The following is a 23007-nucleotide window of genomic DNA, read 5'->3' as shown; positions in this document are numbered from 1 at the left end:
ATTATTTTACAAAACTGTAAAACGTAAATTTAAGAAAACAATTCATGACAGTGTTATATGTAAACAAGCTTTCAATATTATTTAAAAACAAGCTTTGGTCTTCGTATATTGTTTTAATAACATGACCACGAATGCGAATAGATCAAACAAAGCTTGAGGATGTAATTGATATCACATTAAGACATAAAATCGTCAATAATATTGTTAATCGCTTGTGTTGATGTGCTTATATATTTCTCTACACGACTTTTGTACATATACCAGAGGTTGGGTATATTATCTCAACTTTAATCTAGTCTATAATACAACTGTGTAGTGCATATCTTATAAAAATGCCTTCTACTGTTACGTGCCACAAACTACAATGACAAATCAAATATAACCAAAACAGATTGGCATTAAACGTTATCAGTCTTTATAATTTCCCCAGCATGCAACAGTGCGCTCACTTGAACCACGCTTACACACTGAATGTTTTTCCAAATAACTATGCACTGCTTCAACAACTTCTGTACAACTTTTGAATAACTAACTAACTAGCGTTGCATTTGCGAATGCCATATTTAACATTAATGTGATAATTTTACTAGAATATGATGGCAATACGTGTTAATAAATGATTCACATTTTCGACAAACCTATCGGGATTCTCATCTAAAACTGCGTATGAACAGTCGTATAGCCGCACACGTACATACGAGTTCTCTCGACTGATTTGGGATAAGTATGAATGACAATTATCAGTGAACCTGTGCTAAATAATTAATAATAACCGAATTGTTTATGCTAAGCTGCTCTAGGTCGATGTGGTGGCTCATTAACTGATCCTGAGGGATGGATATCTAGTCAAAACTTTCCTTACAACTATTGGAATCGCCTAAACTGTCTGTGGACAGTACAGCAACCTTCAAACTTTGTAATAGCAGTTACACTGAGAATGTTGAGTCTTAGTGATGGCGATAAAGTATTATTTTATAACATCAGTGGACAACCTGACAACCAACCCGTCATGTTATCCAACCACAATAGTACCTTAAACATTGGAGTTGTATCATATGGCATTGGGATCACATCTAATAATACATTATTGATGAGATTTACATCTGATGAAGTGGGGAGATCACTTGGATTTGTTGTGTTCTATGAAGGTAAAGCACTTTGAAATATACTATCGTTTCAGGGAAAGCTAATCATTAAATAATAAGGGTTCATCCGCTCACAATCAATCGTTACTATCAAAAGAAAAAAATTGTTAAACCAAAAAACAACATTAATAATTTGTTTTAACACCAATCAAATTCTCAAATTACCTTTCCAAGTCGACTCGCCATAAATTAAAAACAAATTGAATTTTCAAGTCTATCACAATCATATTATCCAACAGTATACGTCATAAAGGAAAATTACAATAAAAAGACATCTGTACTGTGTAGCTTTACAGACAAATCTATGCGATAGTTTGCCATGCAGAAATGAAGGGACGTGTTCTTCGGTTCCGGGACGATTTATATGTCGGTGTGTAGATGGATGGGGAGGTACTACGTGTGAAAATAGAGTAAACCCATGTCAAAGTAACCCTTGTGTAAATGATGGGACATGTCAATGGAGTGATGGTGATATGTCATACCACTGTGATTGCCCGGATGATAGAATAGGACAGCATTGTGAAACGGGTATGTAGTTTTTAACCATTACATTTATAGTGCAATAGAAAATACTGGACCTGGCTTCAACTTATCAGGATTGTGATTTACTAAGAACGCAATGACAATGATTATCCCTATAATTCGAATTCAAGTTATATATTCACCTTCTCGTAAACAAGCAGAGTGTGGCCACTACAATAATGTGTTATTTGCATATGTTATGATGAAACAAATAATCGCTAAAGTATGTAGCTTAAAGATTTCATTTTTTACCAAATTATTCAAAATTAAAAGGGTTTTCAGAGTTTTTTCCAAAAATTTCCAAAAACTATATTGATCACATACTGATTGACCAAGAAGGCAATATCATGTGTCTATTTCCCCCCATGGATTTAGAGTCGACAATCAAACCTAAACGATTCAAAATCCCAACAAAAACTAAAAACATTATTTATATTAGGTGACAACCAACATTTTTAGCCGAAAATTTATCGGTATGCAGATTATATTAAACGGTGTAATCGTACATACTATACAGGCAAAATATTATCCCCAATCGCAGGAGTTCATTATGGTGCCAGGGTACAAACACTTTTATCATATACCTAGTATTGCCCGGCCTTGTAACGCTATGGGAATCCCGATGCGCGAGCTCAATCTCCCTGGCAGAGTTCTATTACGAATATATCTCTGCCTCCACGCGATTTTGTGCTTCTTTCAAAGACGCTCACCAAGACATTGCCATGCAAGTGTTCGATTTTCAAACCCGCCGAATGTGTACGCGTTGTTTGCATATACTGGCCGTTTTCAAAGTTATGATATATTGAAGATAATATTTGGTAATCGTAGTCCTAAATAACTATTAAAAATAGCTAGACGTTTCGAGCAATGGCTCTTTATCGATAGCATAGAAGCAAGTGTGATAACGTACAGGTAGAACATAGGAACGTAAGAACGCGCATGAACTATAAGTTAGAATCACAAAAAATTCCACAGTAGAACAAATAACGCGCCTTAGGTAGTGAGCTCAACAAATGAGTTGAACTGTTTGTTAATACCATGGGGTTCTTTAGTTCCAAGGCGGAATATAGTTTCCTCCTCGACACGCCTGAGCTGATTTTCGTTGCCATTGACAACACATACACCAGAAATAGACATATCTGTAATATTATGTCCACTAGAATTAAAATGAAGTGAAACCGGATAATAACGATTTTTCTGTCTAGTTTGCCGTAGATGCTCAGCAAACCGATCACCCAGTCGACGAACTGTAGAACCAATATAAAGTTTACCGCATCTAATACATGAAATGCAATATACAACATTCATAGTGATACAACTGAACGGATATTTGACCTCAACATCTCCCTTGGGACCAAATATACGATTAGTGTCTGTAATAAGACCAGTGAGGAGACAAGTTCTACGTTTCCACTAATGCCTACTACTGCCTGGCGCCGTGACACTAATTTAAGGAGGTTATTGGTGCATACGGGTGAAAGGGGAGACCCTGAGAAATATGGTTCTGTCCCGTGTAATCGTCCTAGGTGTAGAAGGTGTAGAAGGTGTAGAAGCTTTTTTTTCTTTCTATCCTCGGGGGCGGGCATCCGGGCATTTTTTACCGCCTGGCAACCCTCGCGGTGAAAACAAAGACCAAAACTCACAGAAAACGGTACTTTGCGATGGTTGTTGAGAGTCCCCTGAACAGTGTAACAAGATTAGTCCTACGCGTGTAACATATATAAATTTGGTTGTTCAGGATTACTTCAAAGTTGAGTTTGTGTTGTTTTCTCGAATTTTCACCGGCTCCACCGGCGTTCCTGAGCAGCGCGCACAAAGCCCATAGAAAAACGTGGTACAGTGGTGCGCGTCTTAGCAACGTAGAACGTCCGTGACGTAGCTCCGCCCCCGAGGATAGCACAAACGGAGTGACAGTAGGACGTTTTAGCCGTCAATACCCCTAAGTGCAATCGTTTCTTTATATTTTTTTGTCTGGCAATCGACACCTTAGCAACCGTTATTCCGCCGCATGAGATTATTTTCTTCTGTAAATTATAACTATTTCACCCTTGACAGTGCATTTACGGAAAAATCGTTATCAGCTATCGATAAAATATTTTAAAACTTGTTTTCAAGTAGGAATAAATCAACACTAGATCCCTCTAATAAGAAAAATACGCAAATAATTCGCGTAGTAAAAGTCTTGTGGTGTTTCACCACAAAATGGCGGTGTGTGGTGGCAGAGATACTTTCGGTGATCTAACCGCAAGGAACTCTGGGAAGGAGAATGGCGCGAACCGTGCAATATTTGTCCATATCACGCCCGGGCTCCGTTTACCATATTTGGTAAACGCGTGTATTTCCTGGAACTACTTTCTGTTTACAAACAACGCGCGTAATTTGAGTTGAGCTTCTATATTATTCTGTGTATGGGAAATATACCAAAAGACCAGTTGGACTCATTATTACCCTAACGAAAGCCGGCATTCCACCACAATCAATCATAAATATAACTGGTCACAAAAACGTGTCAAGTTTACAGCACTACGATACTCACATTCAGCGACATCCAGCGACACCGACACCAGCTGACTGTGACGATACTGTCTCTCAACGTAAGATCATCGGCGCAATTCAGATATTCTTAGTTGAGCTACGCCAGAATCTGGAACTGTAAACCAAACTGCTTCTTGTCAAGCAATTGTTTCCGGTTCACCGACTACGGTCTTTAACAACTGTGAAATCAACGTGTCTCTACCTGCGGCTACAACATCAGCCCCAAGAAAACGTCCCTTGTCGGACGGTCAGTAAATGATCAACTTTGGTGGTCTGTAGTGTCCATTATTAATAAAGAAAGTTTATAATGAGTTCGTATTTATTACCGTTAAAATATTGTTATAAATTTACGTTCATTTGCAGTTTCATTAAAACGTAATTTGTGGATATATTTGGTGAAATTCGTGTGTCTATTGTGTGAGAGATGTTGACACGTTTGCGTCGTTTAGAATCCTCCGTATAAATCCGCGCCAGTAAAAAGGCCCGTATCGAAACCCGGATAAAATCAAATAGGTTTTTTTGAGGGCCAGACGAGCAAAAAATAACCGGCCCGAGGTCGTGCGGCGGAAGCGCCCGAGCTTGCTTGTGTATCCAGTCCATAAAGAATAACACTGCATGGTAACAATTGGTAACGGTCAATATACCTTTCTGTCAATAAAAAAACAAACTACTATCGATGTTCCCATTCTAAACTATGTAACGAATTTGCGTAAAAGTTAATGCATGTAGCGAATACAGTTATTTCGCCGAGACTATGTCTTTATACATCATTTTACTTAGATGCATCATTGTCACCATCCAGTCCGATATCATTATCGACAGTAATTCCAACGTCCAGTACTGGACTTGAAAACAACAAAATATTCATTGGTAAGTTATGCACAATAGTATACGTATGTAAATATATAATTTCAATTTTATATTACCATATCTGAATCTATTGTGTGATAAAAACGTGCTAAATACGTTGTACGAGCATTAGTATCGAATATGTAAATGCATCGAATGACTAATCTGTTACATGTTATTCAATTTGCATGATCAATCAATACAAATGTACTCATATACTTGATTTATAGGGGGAGTCACCAGTGGAGGGATCGCTATAGTAATGGTGTTAATAATTAGTGTGGTTTCATTGGTTGTAATTCTCCGAAAGAAAAAGTAAGTAATTTAACATAAGGTATATTAGATGGTGTGTTCTAAAGGCCTAATTTTCATGATTGCCTTCTTGTCATTTCACGGTCGTAACAACCTGCTTAGATTATCAAATTATTATAAACCCAGTCTGCAATACAAATGTTATCATTATGTAATGAGACTACAATCTTAGTGCTGTGCTTTCAGGACAGAATCGAACTCAACACAGTCATCACCAACTTTGGACAAGAATGCCGACTACGAGGGGCTAGATGTTAACACGACTGAAAACGTATGCTACACCAAACTAAACATAATTGGACTCGAAAGCAATAGCTATGAAGAAGTACACAGTATCAGAACTAAGCCGTCAATGAGAGATTATGTGAACAATGATGATGAAGTCACAAAATCCAATACAAAGAGCAATAGGATATGAAATATCGAAACACTAGTACTATGCAAGATATTAGCCCTATGTGTGGCATTATGGATAATGATTGTCTTGTAGATGGTAAACCAGACGATAACTATTGAATACCATATTAAGATGGTTCGTGTTAATGTCGCATACGACTTGTTTACCACTCCCGTGTCACTGAGAATGTTCTAGAACCGTACTGTGTCTGGGTGGAATATTCTAGATTTTGTTTAGAAACTGGTTGAATAGGAAATAGAACACTGTAGGAGGCAATAGAAGGTAATGAAACATTCTAGAAATTTATAGTAAATTCCAGACTCATTATGTATGCTGATGTAATGGTCTATTTATAGACAGTGTGGGTATATAGGGGAGTTGTTCAGCACTGAGTTCAGATCGGAGATCTCGTTGAATTTTATTAGAGTTTAAGTATCTAGTTATTGGAGTAGTTGAGTTTTACCACGTTATTGTACTTGATGTTTGCAGAGTATAATAATACCAGTACCAGTTGAAACCTCATCTGTTGGCTCCGTGTTCGTATTTTATCATCGCCGCCAGGGAAGTCTTTCTGTTACTGTTGCCGTTTTGGTATTTGAACCATCACACCTGTACTATACCAATTACGGTAATATTACGTTGAGTGTGACAGTTACTATGGTCACATGGTAATATTTCTCTTCATTGAGTGCAACTTTTGCCGTATTGGTGAAGAATCAGGGGGAAATTCGTCTCCTCCGGGGTTCTCCAACACGTGTCAGGGGGAAATACACGTCTGTCTCTATATCTCGTCAGCTAGAGGTACCAGACCGGGAAAGTCACTTAAGCTCTACAGTCAAATAGACGCACACAACGAAATACGTTTCAACTTTCGTCTTTAGTCGGTCAGTCGAGTACTCTATAAGACACAGCGCCCTGGGGAAAAGTCCCCAAGACTATCTCAAGGCTGACCCAAGACTGCGTCTCTCGTGGTGTTCTCGCCAAGACCAACTAAAACAATTTTATTCACATTCAAAACCTTAACCAATTACAAAGCAGTTAAGACTCTAAGGCGTGACCTTCACACATTCAACTTGCACATAGCCAATCAAACTAAGTACTAGACACGTCATATCTTTTGATTAAACGTTCACTATATTACTAACTACGAATCCCGAACTGAAATAGCGGTCCGGATGGCAACGGTTATATCGTAATTGGTTTCAAATCACCGAGTCGAGTTCCGTCCAGGACGTCGCATAAGTCTAAATGATAACAGATATAACACAGCCATTCACTAGTAATCAGCTAAATAAGTCAGTCAACAGATACGCGAAAACTATTTTATGACAGAAGTCTGAAACGTGTTAATTTATAGAATAGAAAGGTGTACTTTGGCGTTGATTAAATAACTTGTTTCGTGTTAACGATGGGCTCTGTAACAATTTCGTATTACGTCTGGTAACTGCTCGATTTGATAAAATCACCTAAACTGGCAAATATCAAATACAAACAATTGATTAAATTCACATTGTAGAAACATATATGATATCTGATTAACTGGGGGAAATTTACAACTGACATATTTACATGTCCACTTAATTCCCCAACCACAACAAAATATATTGAATTCGAAATGTATTACACATGTTTTCAAAAAAGTATACTTAGAAGATACACTATGAATACTGAATGGTTTCCTTGTAAATGTTCACCTAATATTCTCTGTAAATTCTCATCAATGGATGACTAGGAAACATCAATATCCTGTTGATCTGTCAATCCATAAAGATTATGTTTTGAAAGATTTTACTAAATTTTAGATGATGAGTACATAACCAAACACATTAACGAGTAGAACAACGATATTGTCTTCACACATATACGTCATTTTCACGTTATAGAAGTGTTACGCCACCAGATGGCGCTATTTATTAGAATGATGTTGCAATGCCTCGAGTACATGAATTTAGCTAACGTGAAGAGATCAATGGTATCGGTCAAGAACAACATCAGTTCAGATCTGTCGTGGCCTGCACTCTTCATCAACTTACCTAAACAACATAGGACGTAATGTATGTGTGTCTACGTGAAAAGAATTTAAATTGTAAGCTGGAAACCCTGAATAAAAATGCATGCAATGGATTGCTGGGACAAAATAATGGCCACCCTCCACACACGTTACCTCCCTCCCATGATTTCAAATGACCACAAAAATATGTGTTTCCATGACCTACCAGTACAAGCCTAAGTGGGAGATTTCACATTTTCTAGGATGGAAACATATTTTCGTGTTTGAAGACAAGTTCTGTAGTTCCTGTAGGTCATTATTAAGTTGAGCTGAGGCAGAATCTGTAAAAGAAAAAATCTTAATTTATCTCGATGTCATCGACAAACATAGATACAAGACTGTTCACTGCTTTTGGAACATCAGCAACAAGCAGTGTGAATAGAATAGGGTCTAGAAATGTGTCTTGAGGTACACTCCTGTCAACTAGCTTCTAGGATAAAATACTGCTGATGTTTCGCACTCCCTGCTTTTTTCCCAAGTGTCTGCAATACCAAAACTAGCGATTTGGCGTTGAAGGCGCTCATGAGACACATAATCAAAGGCTTTAGGATAGGCTATAATATACGCAGGAAAATCATGCATTAGTGCCATATCTCTTTCGGTCTGAGTGTACATGGGTAAATGTGCCTGTCTGGGAGATCTATCCATTTTCAGGCTATTGGGCACCACAAGTTCACCAAACAAAATATCTACTGATGATTGACAGAAATGACTGAGCAAGAGTTGTAGTGTAGTGGTAATGCTCCAGGAAGTGTTGTACAAACAATAAAATACTAAGGACCAGGAAAATGGTAGCAAACGTCTCAGAGCTACAAAAACACGTCTAGACAAAACAACTCACCATATAGAAAAATAATCATTCAATAAACATCGAAATACGGAATTTATTTGCAAAAAAGCGGGTCCGTTGTTCATTCCGTTTACAAATCCAATGTTACTTGAAATAAATATTTGCTTTGCGTCCCATATAAAGACTTAAGAATCTCCTATTTATATAATATAAAATGCACTTGAGGCCGATATCACATTGTATGTATATAATAAAAGGACCGAACAGTACATAATATAAGCCTGACCTGATAAACTGATGTCATCCAGTCGCCTCCGTGGCTGGAGTTACATCACATATTGCCAAAATCGTGTCTCATGTTTTGTGTGCATGATGTTAATGCAGTCAATGAACACCGTATGTACGCACAGACCAGGGCTCTGTTCGATCTCGATAGTAATCGAGAATAAATCAGCACCGAAGTAGTGACGAAGAAAGGAGATGTATGTGAAGCTATAGAGGTCGCTATATTCAGCAAACGTTGGGCGGTTTAGAGCCGAGGGCCAGCGAACGTTATTTTTAAACAAGTAAAAAAATGATAGTTTTTCCAAGCATAAAATTCATATATACTTTCCAATGCTAAGCGAACTTTTAAATTAAATTAAAGATCCGTTTAATATAGCTCACCAGTGCTGGATTGCTATATTATGTTGTCTACTTGCCTACATCCTGATTAACCCATGCGTAATCCTTTCCCCAAAGAACTTTTTACCGAACATTTTTTTTAGTTCAGCTTTCCGATGCCGAGGTATAATATTTTCAAGTTTTCAGTATTTTGTATTTCATCTGTAAGATTAAATAGTATATCACATAAGGTTATATCTAGCTGTTACAGACATTGTAATTCCATGATTGCACATCATGGCCTCTGTGAAGAATTTACATTTCACTACCATATAATTTAACTGAACGTGACATGACTTAAATTGGATCAAGTATCATTGTAAACGCGTTGCATATAGTTTACAAGAATATAAATACATATAGATTGTCGGCAATAACATAATCACCGTGGAAAGGTATTATTTCGTGGTTGGTAAACTTCATTCAAATTCAGAAGACCTCTCAATATGGGTGAATGTAGTCCCCTCCCATATACACACATTTACATATATCATATGCTCGAAATTAATTATTTCACGTACTAAAACCAACTCCTAAAATACAGAAAAATCAATTAAAAAATCATTAAAATGCTGTAGCATTCAGCAGTTTATAGGGAAGTGTCAATGGTTGATCTGAATTACGACATTCCAATATGAAGAAATGGTTGGGGTAAATTAAGTACTTTTTTTATTATAGAGGAAGTGAACCTAATATTGCAACCTAAGTTGCTTTATTAGTATTACATTTGACATTTCTTTAGCTGACTATTTTACACTATGCCGGAATAGATCCAACGTGGTGCACATTGTTAGAGACCAGCTATTGAGAAAAAAAATGTATGGTGTATTCCATAGGTCTTTAGACTAATCTCAAATATTAAATCTCTAGAACTCCTATCACCCGTTTCTCTGTCGATATATAAGCGCAAGTATGTTGCGAAATGTTAGTTTTGATGAAGTTTGAATATTAAAATGTTACGATTGTGAATCACTAGTACTCTTACTACTGAAACATCAGTGGCCGAAAATAGAACTCTTATAAAGCCAATTACAAGGGATATGCTGGAATGATACATTGGACACAGGGAAGCGATGCAACTCGTGCACTACTGTGTAGAATCTTCTCACACCCCTTAAAACGTACAAAATGCATTTCACTGAGGAATATTGACGTACCAAATAACGCTACAGGCTCCTGCCGTTTTTCATTGTATAATTTACGATATTCACTTACTGGATCAGTAATTTTGACATCGTTATAGATTTAGTGTTTTACTTACTTGGGTGTTGAAATCTTGCTTATATAGGCGCTTGAAGTTGTCGTACTCCAATCGGCCAATTATAATCGGCAAGTACATGTTACATCGAAAAGTGGCACAGCGACTATATTGTATTTGGTCAGGCAGACCCAGACTTGCAAATAGAGTGATTATGCTATAAGTAGATGTTCATTCGTGGGCAATCACGCTGGGTAGGCACTCATAGCTACTGGCTGAAGACACGGTTTTATTAATGATGGCTTCGTGTTAAGAACTTAGTGTTTTGTACATGGAATTCATCGTGATACCAATTACGGTGCAGCAGCAATATGCCATCAACTGGTCGCGTTCGTTTAGAATTTAAATATATACAGGATCGAGCAGGTCAAGTTAGCATAATCGTGGTAGATGCAAATGACAGACGTTTTGGGAAGGGGGAACGTTTCTCGGCAACTGAAATATATGCATACCATGCACATATATTAGTGATATAGGTTCACTGAAAATCAATTTGAATTTACGTAAACTCTCAGATACGTCTCCGTCCCTGCAGGTTTATTTTCTGAACGAACCTCTCTACATAGGCGCGGAATATCCGAGTACAAGTGGTATCGCCCGACCCCCTGGTCAACCACTATACAATTTAAGAATGCTTTAATGTGTTTTATGTTTCCCAATAAATACCATGATTGCACTGAGAAGTAAGCGACTCTTATAGTTATAACGCGGGACGTGAGATTATGATAATCACACTAAACACTGACATGCGCATACAATGTATCCTGCGACTTTTGAAGAAGTTCACCCTGTTATAGAAAATATCCCCACCATTAACACAAACAGCTAAGAGCTTTATCATGCTGGACACTTTGAAGACCATTATTACTCTCGTCTGTATGCCTTATCAACTCCTTGGTATCAGAGGTAAGATTTGTACGCTCTGTTAGGGCAACCAGGGCGACGATAACAGTGCCATATTTGATTAAGAAAGGTAGGGTAATTTCATAGTAGCAATATATTAGTTAACGTAACTGTATATGTGTATGTGTTCTTAAAACTCGGCGTTCTATCTACGAACACTCAAGTGAACTCATTTAAAAACAATATTTCTTCTATACTATGGTTGTGTTATGCGCACACTATTGCGAAGTCAAGACATGCGTCACACCCAGTCATTATCTCATTTGACTGGACCATCATGGACGTCGACAAATAAGATTTGTTCCTTGGCACTAATCTCGGTCGAGTTTTACAGCGCAATAACCTACACTCGAACCATCATGGCGTCAGCAAAACTTTGCCAGGTTAATAGAGTTTCATAAAGTGCTTCGTTTATGTTCTAAGGTTAACATTCTAACTAGAATACAAATTAAATTTTGATACGCATTTAAAAATCTGATTTCTGTATGTAAATGTATTGTGAATCAGTCTTGAGTGTTTATCACCAATGCACACAGGTTCCGCTTCACATACAGTAATTACAATTCCTGAACTCTGACCTGTATGTGAACATGTTTACAGAGGGGAAGTCCACAGGAAATAGTGTGCGATAATACTTCAACAAAGATAAAGTCAACACAGGCTTGTATATCATCGTAAATAATGGTATTTATTTGTTACACTTCTGTGTGAAGATCAACGTTTCGAATGTAACTCGACTGTGAACATAAGCATTCCATTGTTACCAGTGTATGGGATTTTGGTATTTAAATTCCAAGGTAGTGCAGTGGAACTTGTTCAGCGAATAAAAATAGAACGTATGGTCAAATTGTGGCTTATGTACTGGGGAAACATAATAAAGGAACGAATTTACCCGTGTACCTGTGGCTTCAGTGACGCAGTCAGATTTTAAAATTTACTTGCCATCCCCATCGTCACGTATCCAATTAAATGAACCATGAACATCGAGGTTAGGATATTACACTAAAATAAACAATAAACAACCGCCGTAGGCTGGTATACCACGAGATTGTGAACAATACACGGCATAAACATAAGGACGTGAGTGGAGTGTAAAAACTATTTCGGCGGTGTTTTTTTTTTGGCCATTATATCATATCAACTTTATTTAACTAAAGCACAAAAAAACCACGCACAAATGTGATAAAGCCCCGAAACGTCATAATTGCAGCCGTGGTAAATTAAACGCTAGCCCTTGGACTAGTATACAGAGTTCATATATACATTGAGCGGTGGTACTAATTTGAATTAGTATTTTGGCGTTCCGGGGTTCTTTTCGAGTAATTTAGTTGACAACAAAATTGATATATGTAAAAGTGTCTCATGTATACATCGTTGATGAAATCAAACACAACGGCACTTGCTTTGATACGTTTCTGAAATGAACATAAAATCGCGTGTTGTGAAGTGTTTTCATGAGAAATCGAACGCGATCAGACTGCAACATCTCTTGATGCGACTTGTTACAGTTTCCGCTTATTTATAAAGGTCACTGGTTCAATTAAATCCAACATGAGTAATCACGCATGCCCAGATCTATATTTTTTGACAGTGACAAAAATAATTATTTTCAATAATTGCATGAAATTGAACTGACGAATACATGAAATATAAATTTCTGTTCATACTCGAGTAGTAATTTCCCCTGTTCTCGTCATTAACAAAAAATGTTAGTAAATGTGATAGTATTTATATATCAGAAAATTGTTGCTATATTCGTGGGTTTCAGTTCATCTTTGATATTAGAAGTGTCGTATAGTACCGAGCATGGGTAAGCATATTACATACCATACAATATGTATCACGTGTCGTGATCAAATACTTTATATTAACAATGTTTTCACAGGTGAGAACGTTCGACTTGTAGGTGGTCGCACTCCATTTGAAGGTCGTGTAGAAGTATTCTATAATGATACATGGAGTGCAATTTGTAGCGATGGGTGGGAATTTATAGACGCGGCGGTCACGTGCAGAAGTTTTGGTAAGTATTATTATCAGAATTTTTAAATACCGTGACGTTTTATAGGCGAGTGATGGCGTATTTTTATTAGAGCTAATTCAGTCCATTATAACCTAAATTCGATAGTCAAGACAGAAGTTGCAATTCATCACGAATATAGGCGACAGTGTTCTAATTGAGTCGCCAGGCAAGAATAAAGAACCTTCAATTGGTTCTAAAATCTTACAGCAAATTTCTGAAACTTTGATCTGGACAAATTTTGACTCATAAAGTAATTGACAGCGTTCTTGCAACCAAACGATCGCCGCCTGCCCGCCGAAACATAATAATACTATCTTCATTGATATGTTTTTATAGGTTTTCCAGGTGCAATGCATAATAGTGCATTTGGTGATGGCCATAGTGTTCTACTGGTTAATATTGGGTGTAATGGAAATGAGAGTACAATATTGAATTGTTTATTCTCAGTGATGGACGAATCTCAATGTTCTACTGGTCATGCTGGTGTATACTGTAATTGTGAGTTGTAATTTAATTTAAATATATTTGCAAATTATGAGTTCAGCATTATGATAATATTAAGTTGTTTACACAAAGACATGTCAGTGATTAAATAACTGTCGAACAAGACATTTATTTTAATTTCAATTCAAGAACCATGCTGAGAATATGAGGCTTATAATGTGTTTAAAAGTTTGTTCTTGGACATAGAATAGCAGATTTCTGACACGTCCAATGTTCAACATGTTTTATTCACGAACATTTCCATCTCGGACAATATAACATACCACATTGTACACATTGTACACAATTAACGATACCTTTTATCAAATTTAATGTTATTAACAATAACAAAAGAATGTTGCCACAGACATTGAACCGGAGGGTGGGGACTGGTATACATGATAATTGGAATACATTGAAGCACATGTTTTTTTGTTTAAGTATGCAGAACACGTCACCATACTGTCTGGGTTGATGAGTAGATGGGTTGCACAAATCTTGTTTTACCAATATCTCAAGAACCACTAGTTTGTTTGCAATTTAATACACAGATAAATGATGCATACAAATTAGGAAATTTGCATTATTTAAATACTATCAGTTCTTTAAGTACTTACTACTGTTTGAATTGTAACAATTGAATTGTTGTTGAATTTGTAACACTAGTTTAGAATTAAAATGAATATGTTAATTTAGTAGTTTGTACACTAATAAACCACTTTCAGCAGGTTCTCCTGATATTCTTATCCTTTTCTCAAATTAGTTAAAACTTGGTATGTCATGTCATGTACATTGTATGACTGATCATTGTTTGGCTTCAATCTGTGCTCCGGGTTTGATAAATATCTGTTATCATTAGACTATGAATTGGTTAATTTGCATAGTAATTACCTTTTCAGTTACTTTATATCATAAAAATTGGTTTATTTATACTGTGGATATAGTTGGATATCTGACTTTGTGAATACTGATTAGCTATTTTTTTCTTTTTTTTAATTTTAGAAATCCTAACAATTGTCAAATTCTCAAATAACAGTGTCTAAATAAATGGTCTTTTTTTCTCAGAATACACTTTGTATGTATTTCTTGTAGTGGAGATTTATCGGAAGATGACTTTGGCAAATTCGTCATTGTATACCGACCAACAGTAAATGATGAAATGTAAAAAATGAACGTTGTGACATACTCTAATTCATGTGCTTTGTCAATGTCATAGACCCTGGCTTCCTTGGATGTTTTGCAGATAATGATAATCAGCCTTATATTGATGGCGACTCACCGGCGATAATACACAGAATTCATAACTGTATCAAACGTTGCCGGGGAAATTCCATATACGCTTTTATTAGAGACACATCTGAATGTCGCTGTGGTGACGATTTTCTAGATAAAAACAACCTTTTAATTCGTAATGATAATTGTGATTTACCCTGCAATAATAAGAAGACTGAAATGTGTGGAGGAAGTCATGCTAGCTCAGTGTATTCCAGTACGTATTATACAAATCAATGTTAGTTAATACAAATTTAATATTCACAAGACAGTTGACCTTAACGATATTCGTGGATATTTTATAAACATTGGCATCATCTCTATTGGTTTTGCATTGATTTGAAAATTATGTTAAGTTAAGGTTGAAATATTAGCGAACATCCAATATAAGTAGTGCACAGTCATAATGATTGATGTTTGTGTTTTCTCTATCTAGCCACTTTAGGTAGTTGTACTGGTACACTTAACGAAACTAAAGGTTGGCTGTTTTCGCCGAATTTCCCTGGTAGTTACCCAGGGAACAGCGATTGTCGATGGACAGTGCAAGGACCTCGTGACTTTGTAATAGAGGTTACACTGAGAATGCTACGTCTTAAAAATGGCGACCAAGTATCATTTTATAACATCAGTGGACTACCTCAAAATCACCCTGTCATACTAACCAATGAAAATAGTACATTAAACAATAGAGTGATGGAATATGTTATTGGTACCACTGTAAACAATACATTATTGTTGACTTTCACATCAAACAACAAAGATAACTCATTGGGATTTGTGCTGTACTATGAAGGTATTGTTATTAATATTTTATAACATTCTAATTCTAAGTATCCATATAGCAGTAGGAGATTTGACGTAGATTTGAAGCAGATCATCGAAATTGTATTACCCTCTGAGCAAATTAGACACTACACATTTCCTACCTTCTCCAATGTTAAAATGCTAATCCACCTTCAATAATATTGACACTGACATCGATACAGAGAACGGCATGTTTATCATCAGCTTCATCAGAAGAGATTTGATTTACATCACAAATAATATAATATTTGTTTCAGTATTGGCCATGAGCTACGTTTTTATTAATGTCATGAATATTCTTTAAAAGCCATATCAAAATTACCACTGTCTGAAAAATTAGCTCAAGTTCATGAACAGCAAACATATTCAGAATAATTTATGTTATGTTGCCAAAAATAGAAAGAAATCAGCTACGCACATATTCCAAGTTAATCAAATGAGGGAGATAAGCTAACAATAAAACAATAATAAAACGAACTTACAGGTACATTATACCGATGCAAAATATGTCTAAGGTTGAAACTGATTGGATAAAATGTTTTCACTTACAAATATCTAATGAAACGGGCAATGACAACAACTTGGATAGAATTCTTTCTAGTCTATGTAGCCTGTGAGGCGCATAAACAAGTTCAAAAAAATGCATTCGTTGACTGTTTAAGGACTGTTGATATTTGTAAACCATTTTAAATTAAATTACCCCTTTTATTACTATCGTTAACAATTACTTTTTCAAAAATTGTGCCGGAAAAGAGTGACCGTCCCCCTAATCCCACAGACCACCCTCCCAACCCTGGTAATTAACAATTAGTTCCTCGTATACAACAAGTGAGGGTACTTGCTATCAGATATAAGACCTCTCTGGCCACAAACATAGCATATGATACTTCCTGGGCTAATGTTGTTTGTCTTCTGCGTATAGCCATATGTATAACGTCCTATACTAGAGTGTATGTCCTTTTTCTACTATCAGAAAGGGGTACTATACATACTGAAAAAAGCCTACTTCTTTTAAACGAATTTATTTTCTATTTTAAGAGCAAATGTCTGTAAGGATCAAACAATTGTGGCAGGGGTCCACAACCCCTCAACATAGCTTTCTTTTAGATCAAAACTCCTTGTTGCTATGGTAACGGGCAAACAACGTTTTCTGGCCATTTTCCTGAATTTTCGCATCTCAAAAACACGGAAATCAGCACATTTTACGGCATTGTCTCGGCAACACTTTTAAACCTATCATAAAAACAAAACAAGATCTAAATAGACCATCATTTTGGCTTTTTCCAAAATTGTTGTGAAATTTCTAAAGACATACATTTAATTCTTGGGCAGCCTAAAAACAATTAGATGTTTCAAGCTTCAAAAAAATAATTTTTGGCCCCACTTTGTAACGCTATAATTGCCGCTCTGGTATGTTTTTTGGCTTGAAACTTGTACTATATATAGATCAATAGAATATCTATCAAATGCATTGTTGCAAAATTCTTGTTTGGTTATCACGTGACTCTCACTTAAAGTAGGCCACTTTTTGTGTTTTGGCGGAAATTTTGAACTATAGCCATGTTTAAAGTACGCTACATGACGAGGTAAACTATATTTCTAATTCAACTTATTATCAAAAAGTCCTGCACCTGGAATAGCCGTTGGCCTTGTACATCACGCGCATGCCTCATCTCTTTGTTCACAGTAATTGGGTCTGACTTTCGTTCAGTCCAAGCCGAAACCGCCTATCAAGGTACTCCTTTTGCTTGTGGCTAAACCTGACAGCCTTCTTCGGACTGCGCAGTGCCCATCCTTCCTATGGGCAAGGTGTTGTTCTACTTACTTCTAAGGATGGCCCTACATGTGGCACTTCCGACGGGCTTTGTGCAAGCTTTTCTGCGTACATCCTCTTTGCCTTGTCCAGCAAAGTCCGAGCTGAAACTCTACAAGCATTTATTTGATATACAATACATAGATGTACAATTGATCGGAAGTTGAATCAGAATTATTGTTTACCTTGTCATGTAGCGTACGTTGAACAAAGCTAAAATTCACAATTTTCGTCAAATGCAAAAAAAGGCCTACAATCAGGGGCAACCACGTGATGAACGTCATGACCCGAAACTCTGCAAGCATTGTTGTTTTCTGAGACGTTGTTGTAACAAAATCGGAGAAACATCTAGTACATTCAAATTTCCATAAAAACGTAAACAGAATAAAGAGAACAACATAATGCCAGTATAGTTGTATAGTATAGTTGTGATTTCTTTTATTTATTTCATACTTGTAGTTATGTTTGCATTGTGAGAACAACATAATACTATGTTTAAAACAATTTTAATATCTACAGTATATCCTCGTTCCTCTGCAGCTTTCCAGCCATATCCATGTGCTAATGATCCATGCCAAAATGGTGCAAATTGCATGGGTAGTCTGAAACAATTTGTCTGTCACTGTTCAGAAGGATGGGAAGGTACTACTTGTGAAAATAGAGTGAACCCATGTCAAAGTAACCCTTGTGTCAATGATGGGACATGTCAATGGAGTGATGGTGATATATCATACCACTGTGATTGCCCGGATGACAGAACGGGACAGCATTGTGAGACAGGTAAATGTGTCATTTTAGTTCATTTCATATGAATCCTAATTTGACTCATCAATCCAAACAATTATTTATTTATTTGATTACACGCATAATACTGAATTAAACTGTGCGTGGCATAAAATACAATTTACAGGTTACAAGCTTAAATTGTAATTTCCAATAGTTATAGTACTACTACGAGGTCACTATATTGTTAATTAATAGAGATTTTCAAAGCCTCAGTTTGGAAATATTTTGTTAATTAACGATATCATTAGCGAATTAGGCGAGGTATATGGAATTTTCCTGCAGTCCTTTTGGGAGCTATGTGTTACGTTGCCAATGGGTTTTTGTATGTATATAACATTCTATATTATGTTGATTCAGCCAAGTCACCATCTACAAGTACAACCAGCACCAACACTGCCAGTTCTGAACCTGAAAAGACCAGAAATGAAGAGAATTTAAAATCCATTGGTAAGTTGTGAACAAGACTATGAATTTATGATTAAGCTATTCACATATTTCAACGTTCTTCATCGACGTAACACTGTATATCAAATTTTGCTGAGCTGAGCTATCATGCTTGCTGGGACTATTGAGTAATTCTGTTATTCGCCATGCCAAAATTTAGTACACATGACGATGAATTCATGAATTGGGCGGCCTAACAATTCATAATTCCCGTTTATATTTTACTAAAATTCTAGGAGGCATGGTCGGAGGAGGGATTGCTATAACAACGGTCATAGCGATTGTGGTTGTTGCAATTGTGCTGGTGCTTCGACTAAAAAAGTAAGTTACATTAAACACATCAAATGCTGATTGCTATGAATTATTGAAATGTTCATTTCTTCTCGACGTGTTTAAAGTATAAGAATACTGCATGTAAGATTACCTGTATAGTGCATATATAATATATGTAATGCAAATGTCATTTCAGGTGTAATTCTCATCCCGCAAAATCTGGACATACTTCCGTAGAAATCGCACCATATGACGAAGTGTTGGATATTCAAATGAATGAAGAAGAAGTCTACTATTCTAAAATAGTCGGAGTAGATGCAAGTGATAACCTTGAAATAAAACACAGTACAAACGAATGTAAAGAAACCACTGTTCACTGTATCCCGATGATTGGAAACGATAAGATCAAGCACCAAATTAAAGGAGATGAAAAACACTGTGACACATATATTGATAACGAGAAGGTTATTGATAACAATGATTATCAATCGATAAATGATAAAACACAACACGGCGATACGGTAGAAGGATTCGTAGAAAACAGCATTTACGATTCAGGAGAAGTTATACTGAGAACGACTCATGTAAATAATGACGAAGAAGGATTCAAAGACAACGACATCTACGAATATGGAGACGAACAAGAAGACATAATATCAGGCTGCATCGGGGGCAAAGAAGAGACATGTTCCACGATCCATGTAAAGAATGGCTCAGCTGAGCATATCAGTCAACCTGAGAACTACTGCCATCCGACAAATGATACAGAAGGTTTTGTTGATAATATTACATATGAATCAGTAGATGATATATTGATCGTAAGCGACCACGTAGATGAAGACAATGATGCCAATATTTACGATGTCGTAGACGATACTTCATAGGAGACTAGTTGTTTTGTTGCTACCTCTAAGTATGTTGTGAGGGATGTGAACACGACTGATGCACGAGTATGTGTACACTACATATTTCTTTGTGGGAATAATTCATACAGTTTAGAATTGTTTCAAAGTTATATATCTATATTTGTTATTCGTTACTCACGTATATTCATATTCAATTTAATCATTTCTGATTTGGAAGATAAGATAAGTATGTATACATTGTCTTTAGCAGTGCGCATAACTAAGCTGAATTTTAAATGTGAACCATGGTTCTTTGTCGTGCATGTCTATGTTGGAATATTTACCTATGATGATTAGAAGGTTACCAACACATTGAATTGTTTTCTTGAAATTCATACTACGTCACCTAGCAACACCACGGATTACTACTATCTTCACTCTCAGTAAGACAACTATCACAGTAAAGACGTCAACACGATCCAGTTCAATGTGCAATTGCGAGGTATTATAAGCAATATTTCAACTACTATTTACTTATTATTAGCATTTACAAAATATCCTTTGTTTAAATGTAGATATACTAATATTGGTATATTATCTAAAATACTGGCACAAACGTCTTTTATGGTAATGATGCCATGTGTTAAAATAATCTAAACAATATATTATTGCAGAGCATCTGGATATATTTCCTCACGTTATTATATTCATGAATATCGTATTGTAAATTTCACTATATGTCTTATGACATTGTGCTACACTAGTGATAAATTATCTTTTATAATGAATACAATTTCAACCAATGATCTATATTTATGTGAGAAGAAATGTTCCGGCTCCTTAAATTGATATTTTAAAATCTAATACTAATATTATGAATCGAGACGAGTGTTATTCAACTGTGGCTATATCGTAAAACTAACTATGAATGAAATTTGTATTAATATTTATATTATATATTAAACACATATATACCATATAAAAATAAGAAGCATAGCATGTGTCACTATAGCTGACGTCAGCATAGCAGTGTTACTCTTCAAATAACACATTGAAATATTATTTGCCTTTAAAAATCATTTGATACAGTACAGATATTTCTGCGGAAGATATAAAGTCAAAATCATTCGAACTCATGTCTCAACATATCGATAAATATTGATAATGTTTTTATTAGTATCAACCGCATTATCCCACCCTCAGAAAAGAGCTATAAAACCCAGGAAGCTAAATCACGGAAGAAAAACAATATCAAAACAACACGGTATATACGTAGTACATATGTATGTTGTAAACACTAGCGTTGTATTCAAGGAACTGTGACTCGCTTAGCTGATAACGGCCACACGTAGATATACCAGTTCACTACTTATAGTCTTTATTCACCCAAACGTTCAGCTGGGGTAACCGCTCGCCACTTCCTTCTGCTAAATCTCTTAGGCGTGACAGAGTAAACAAGTGACAAGCCAATCGCTGCAGTCGTTGGCACGATCACGTGATTACCAGGGATGTGTCTCACGGTTAAGGTATTGCAAAGTCGCCACTGGTAAATACAATAAGTAAACAATCTATTTATCAAATCCCTGTAATATATGTTTATAATGTCTACTCTAAACATGCAAGCTGTTGATTCTAACATTGGTGTAAGTTTCTGTTTTATAAACCAGAAAGGCCCACAATTTCCTAAATATGAAAGTATTCATATGACTGTGCCACCAACAACGAATCTGCATTGTGGCGTCTATAAACCCATATTCCAGAGCCCTGTGTCTTCTACTGGTAGCTCATGAAAATGTCTATAGATACGTATGCCGATTAGCTGGGTCACTCCGTCGTCAATGCGTCTTCCTCACAATAATGAAACAAATGTCTGTAATGATTGATGACAGTTTATTTCCTTTAAGTATAGCTCAGTACAACCAAACTTTGCAATAAAGTACGAGTACACATATGATGAACGATTGACGTATTTGTAGTAATTCCCAAGCACAATCGACCTCAGTATAGTCGTATTTCGGAAGTTTCTGTGTTCATTGAACACGATTTGATGTAAAAGTATTTGAAGATCAATAATTCTACCAGCTCTCAGGCAGCAGATAGCGTCTGTGTGTTCGTTATCTACTGTCTACAAAACAAAGTAATAAATGTAACTCGAACTGTAGGTGGCGCTATACCGTCAGCTAACAAAAGGCACATTTAAGTGAAATATAATATAGGGCTATAGAGCCTAAAATAACATTTCGGTGACAATGACTAAGTAAAAATAATAAAGCAGAACTTTGGGCATAACATGCATTAATAAAAATATTGCCCAAAAACAAAACAAAATATTGTTTTTCTATTATTAATTAATTTACATATATTAATATATTAAGATATTACAACATGGGTACTAGCAATATTGTGAGTATTTGATTACACAATTTGAAAGTATTGTACAAATGAAGGTCAAATGTCATCCTGTGTCATAGGAATACAGACCTCAGTGACTCGTCGAGAGGTGACGAAAGTATTCACAAAAAATCATTGGTTAAATTTGCATATATATGAATACTATAATTGTCTTATCGAGTTTCACATTGCAAATATCAGAATGCAGAAATACCGTCTTTGACATGTAAGTGCCTTTCATTGTTGAACCCGAAACTATGTGTGAAATGAATATCACGATTTTGGTACGTGGTTTACGTGTCAATATGGGAGTATCGCACTCATCTGTGACGTACTATAGACTTTTGAATCATTGGTTAGTTCAATCCGTGACAGAAAATATCTTGGTCAGTTATGTGCTTGTTATTATGTACACTTGGAAAGCTGTTCTTGTTCTCGTCTGTTTATCAACT

At 36.1% G+C, this 23007-nt stretch overlaps 2 protein-coding genes and 1 long non-coding RNA gene across 3 annotated transcripts; all 3 read left to right on the top strand.

Annotated features, from left to right (window-relative positions):
- Positions 1-4997: 4997 nt before the first annotated feature.
- On the top strand, positions 4998-6282 carry LOC144357792 (uncharacterized). Its single transcript, XR_014926937.1, has 3 exons — positions 4998-5072; positions 5282-5366; positions 5550-6282. It is a non-coding gene; the product is annotated as an uncharacterized LOC144357792 (long non-coding RNA).
- Positions 6283-11268: 4986 nt separating this feature from the next.
- Positions 11269-15378, top strand: LOC146731985 (scavenger receptor class A member 5-like). The gene is made up of 5 exons (XM_085493038.1): positions 11269-11427; positions 13310-13444; positions 13781-13942; positions 15144-15233; positions 15374-15378. Exons 1-5 carry the CDS (start codon positions 11361-11363, stop codon positions 15376-15378), a joined length of 459 nt encoding a protein of 152 aa, XP_085349164.1. The 5' UTR covers positions 11269-11360.
- On the top strand, positions 15225-21110 carry LOC146731984 (uncharacterized). Its single transcript, XM_085492696.1, has 6 exons — positions 15225-15416; positions 15636-15992; positions 18357-18596; positions 18960-19049; positions 19283-19367; positions 19516-21110. Exons 1-6 carry the CDS (start codon positions 15380-15382, stop codon positions 20201-20203), a joined length of 1497 nt encoding a protein of 498 aa, XP_085348822.1. The 5' UTR covers positions 15225-15379; the 3' UTR covers positions 20204-21110.
- Positions 21111-23007: the final 1897 nt, after the last annotated feature.

Source organism: Saccoglossus kowalevskii, chromosome 18, assembly GCF_978046115.1.
Source record: "Saccoglossus kowalevskii chromosome 18, keSacKowa6.1, whole genome shotgun sequence".
Lineage (NCBI taxonomy): Eukaryota > Metazoa > Hemichordata > Enteropneusta > Harrimaniidae > Saccoglossus > Saccoglossus kowalevskii.
Note: the sequence above shows the minus strand (reverse complement) of the source record. Positions and strands in the feature narration are given on the sequence as shown.

Excerpts from the sequence above, each read along its gene's own strand:
- LOC146731984 (XM_085492696.1), top strand. The coding sequence starts at position 15,380 with ATGTGTGGAGGAAGTCATGCTAGCTCAGTGTATTCCA. Across the intron at positions 18,597-18,959 it reads GGGACAGCATTGTGAGACAG|CCAAGTCACCATCTACAAGT; the intron begins GTAAATGTGTCA and ends ATGTTGATTCAG. Across the intron at positions 19,050-19,282 it reads AGAGAATTTAAAATCCATTG|GAGGCATGGTCGGAGGAGGG; the intron begins GTAAGTTGTGAA and ends CTAAAATTCTAG.
- LOC146731985 (XM_085493038.1), top strand. The coding sequence starts at position 11,361 with ATGCTGGACACTTTGAAGACCATTATTACTCTCGTCTGTATGCCTTAT. Across the intron at positions 11,428-13,309 it reads TCAACTCCTTGGTATCAGAG|GTGAGAACGTTCGACTTGTA; the intron begins GTAAGATTTGTA and ends ATGTTTTCACAG. Across the intron at positions 13,943-15,143 it reads TGCTGGTGTATACTGTAATT|ACCCTGGCTTCCTTGGATGT; the intron begins GTGAGTTGTAAT and ends TCAATGTCATAG.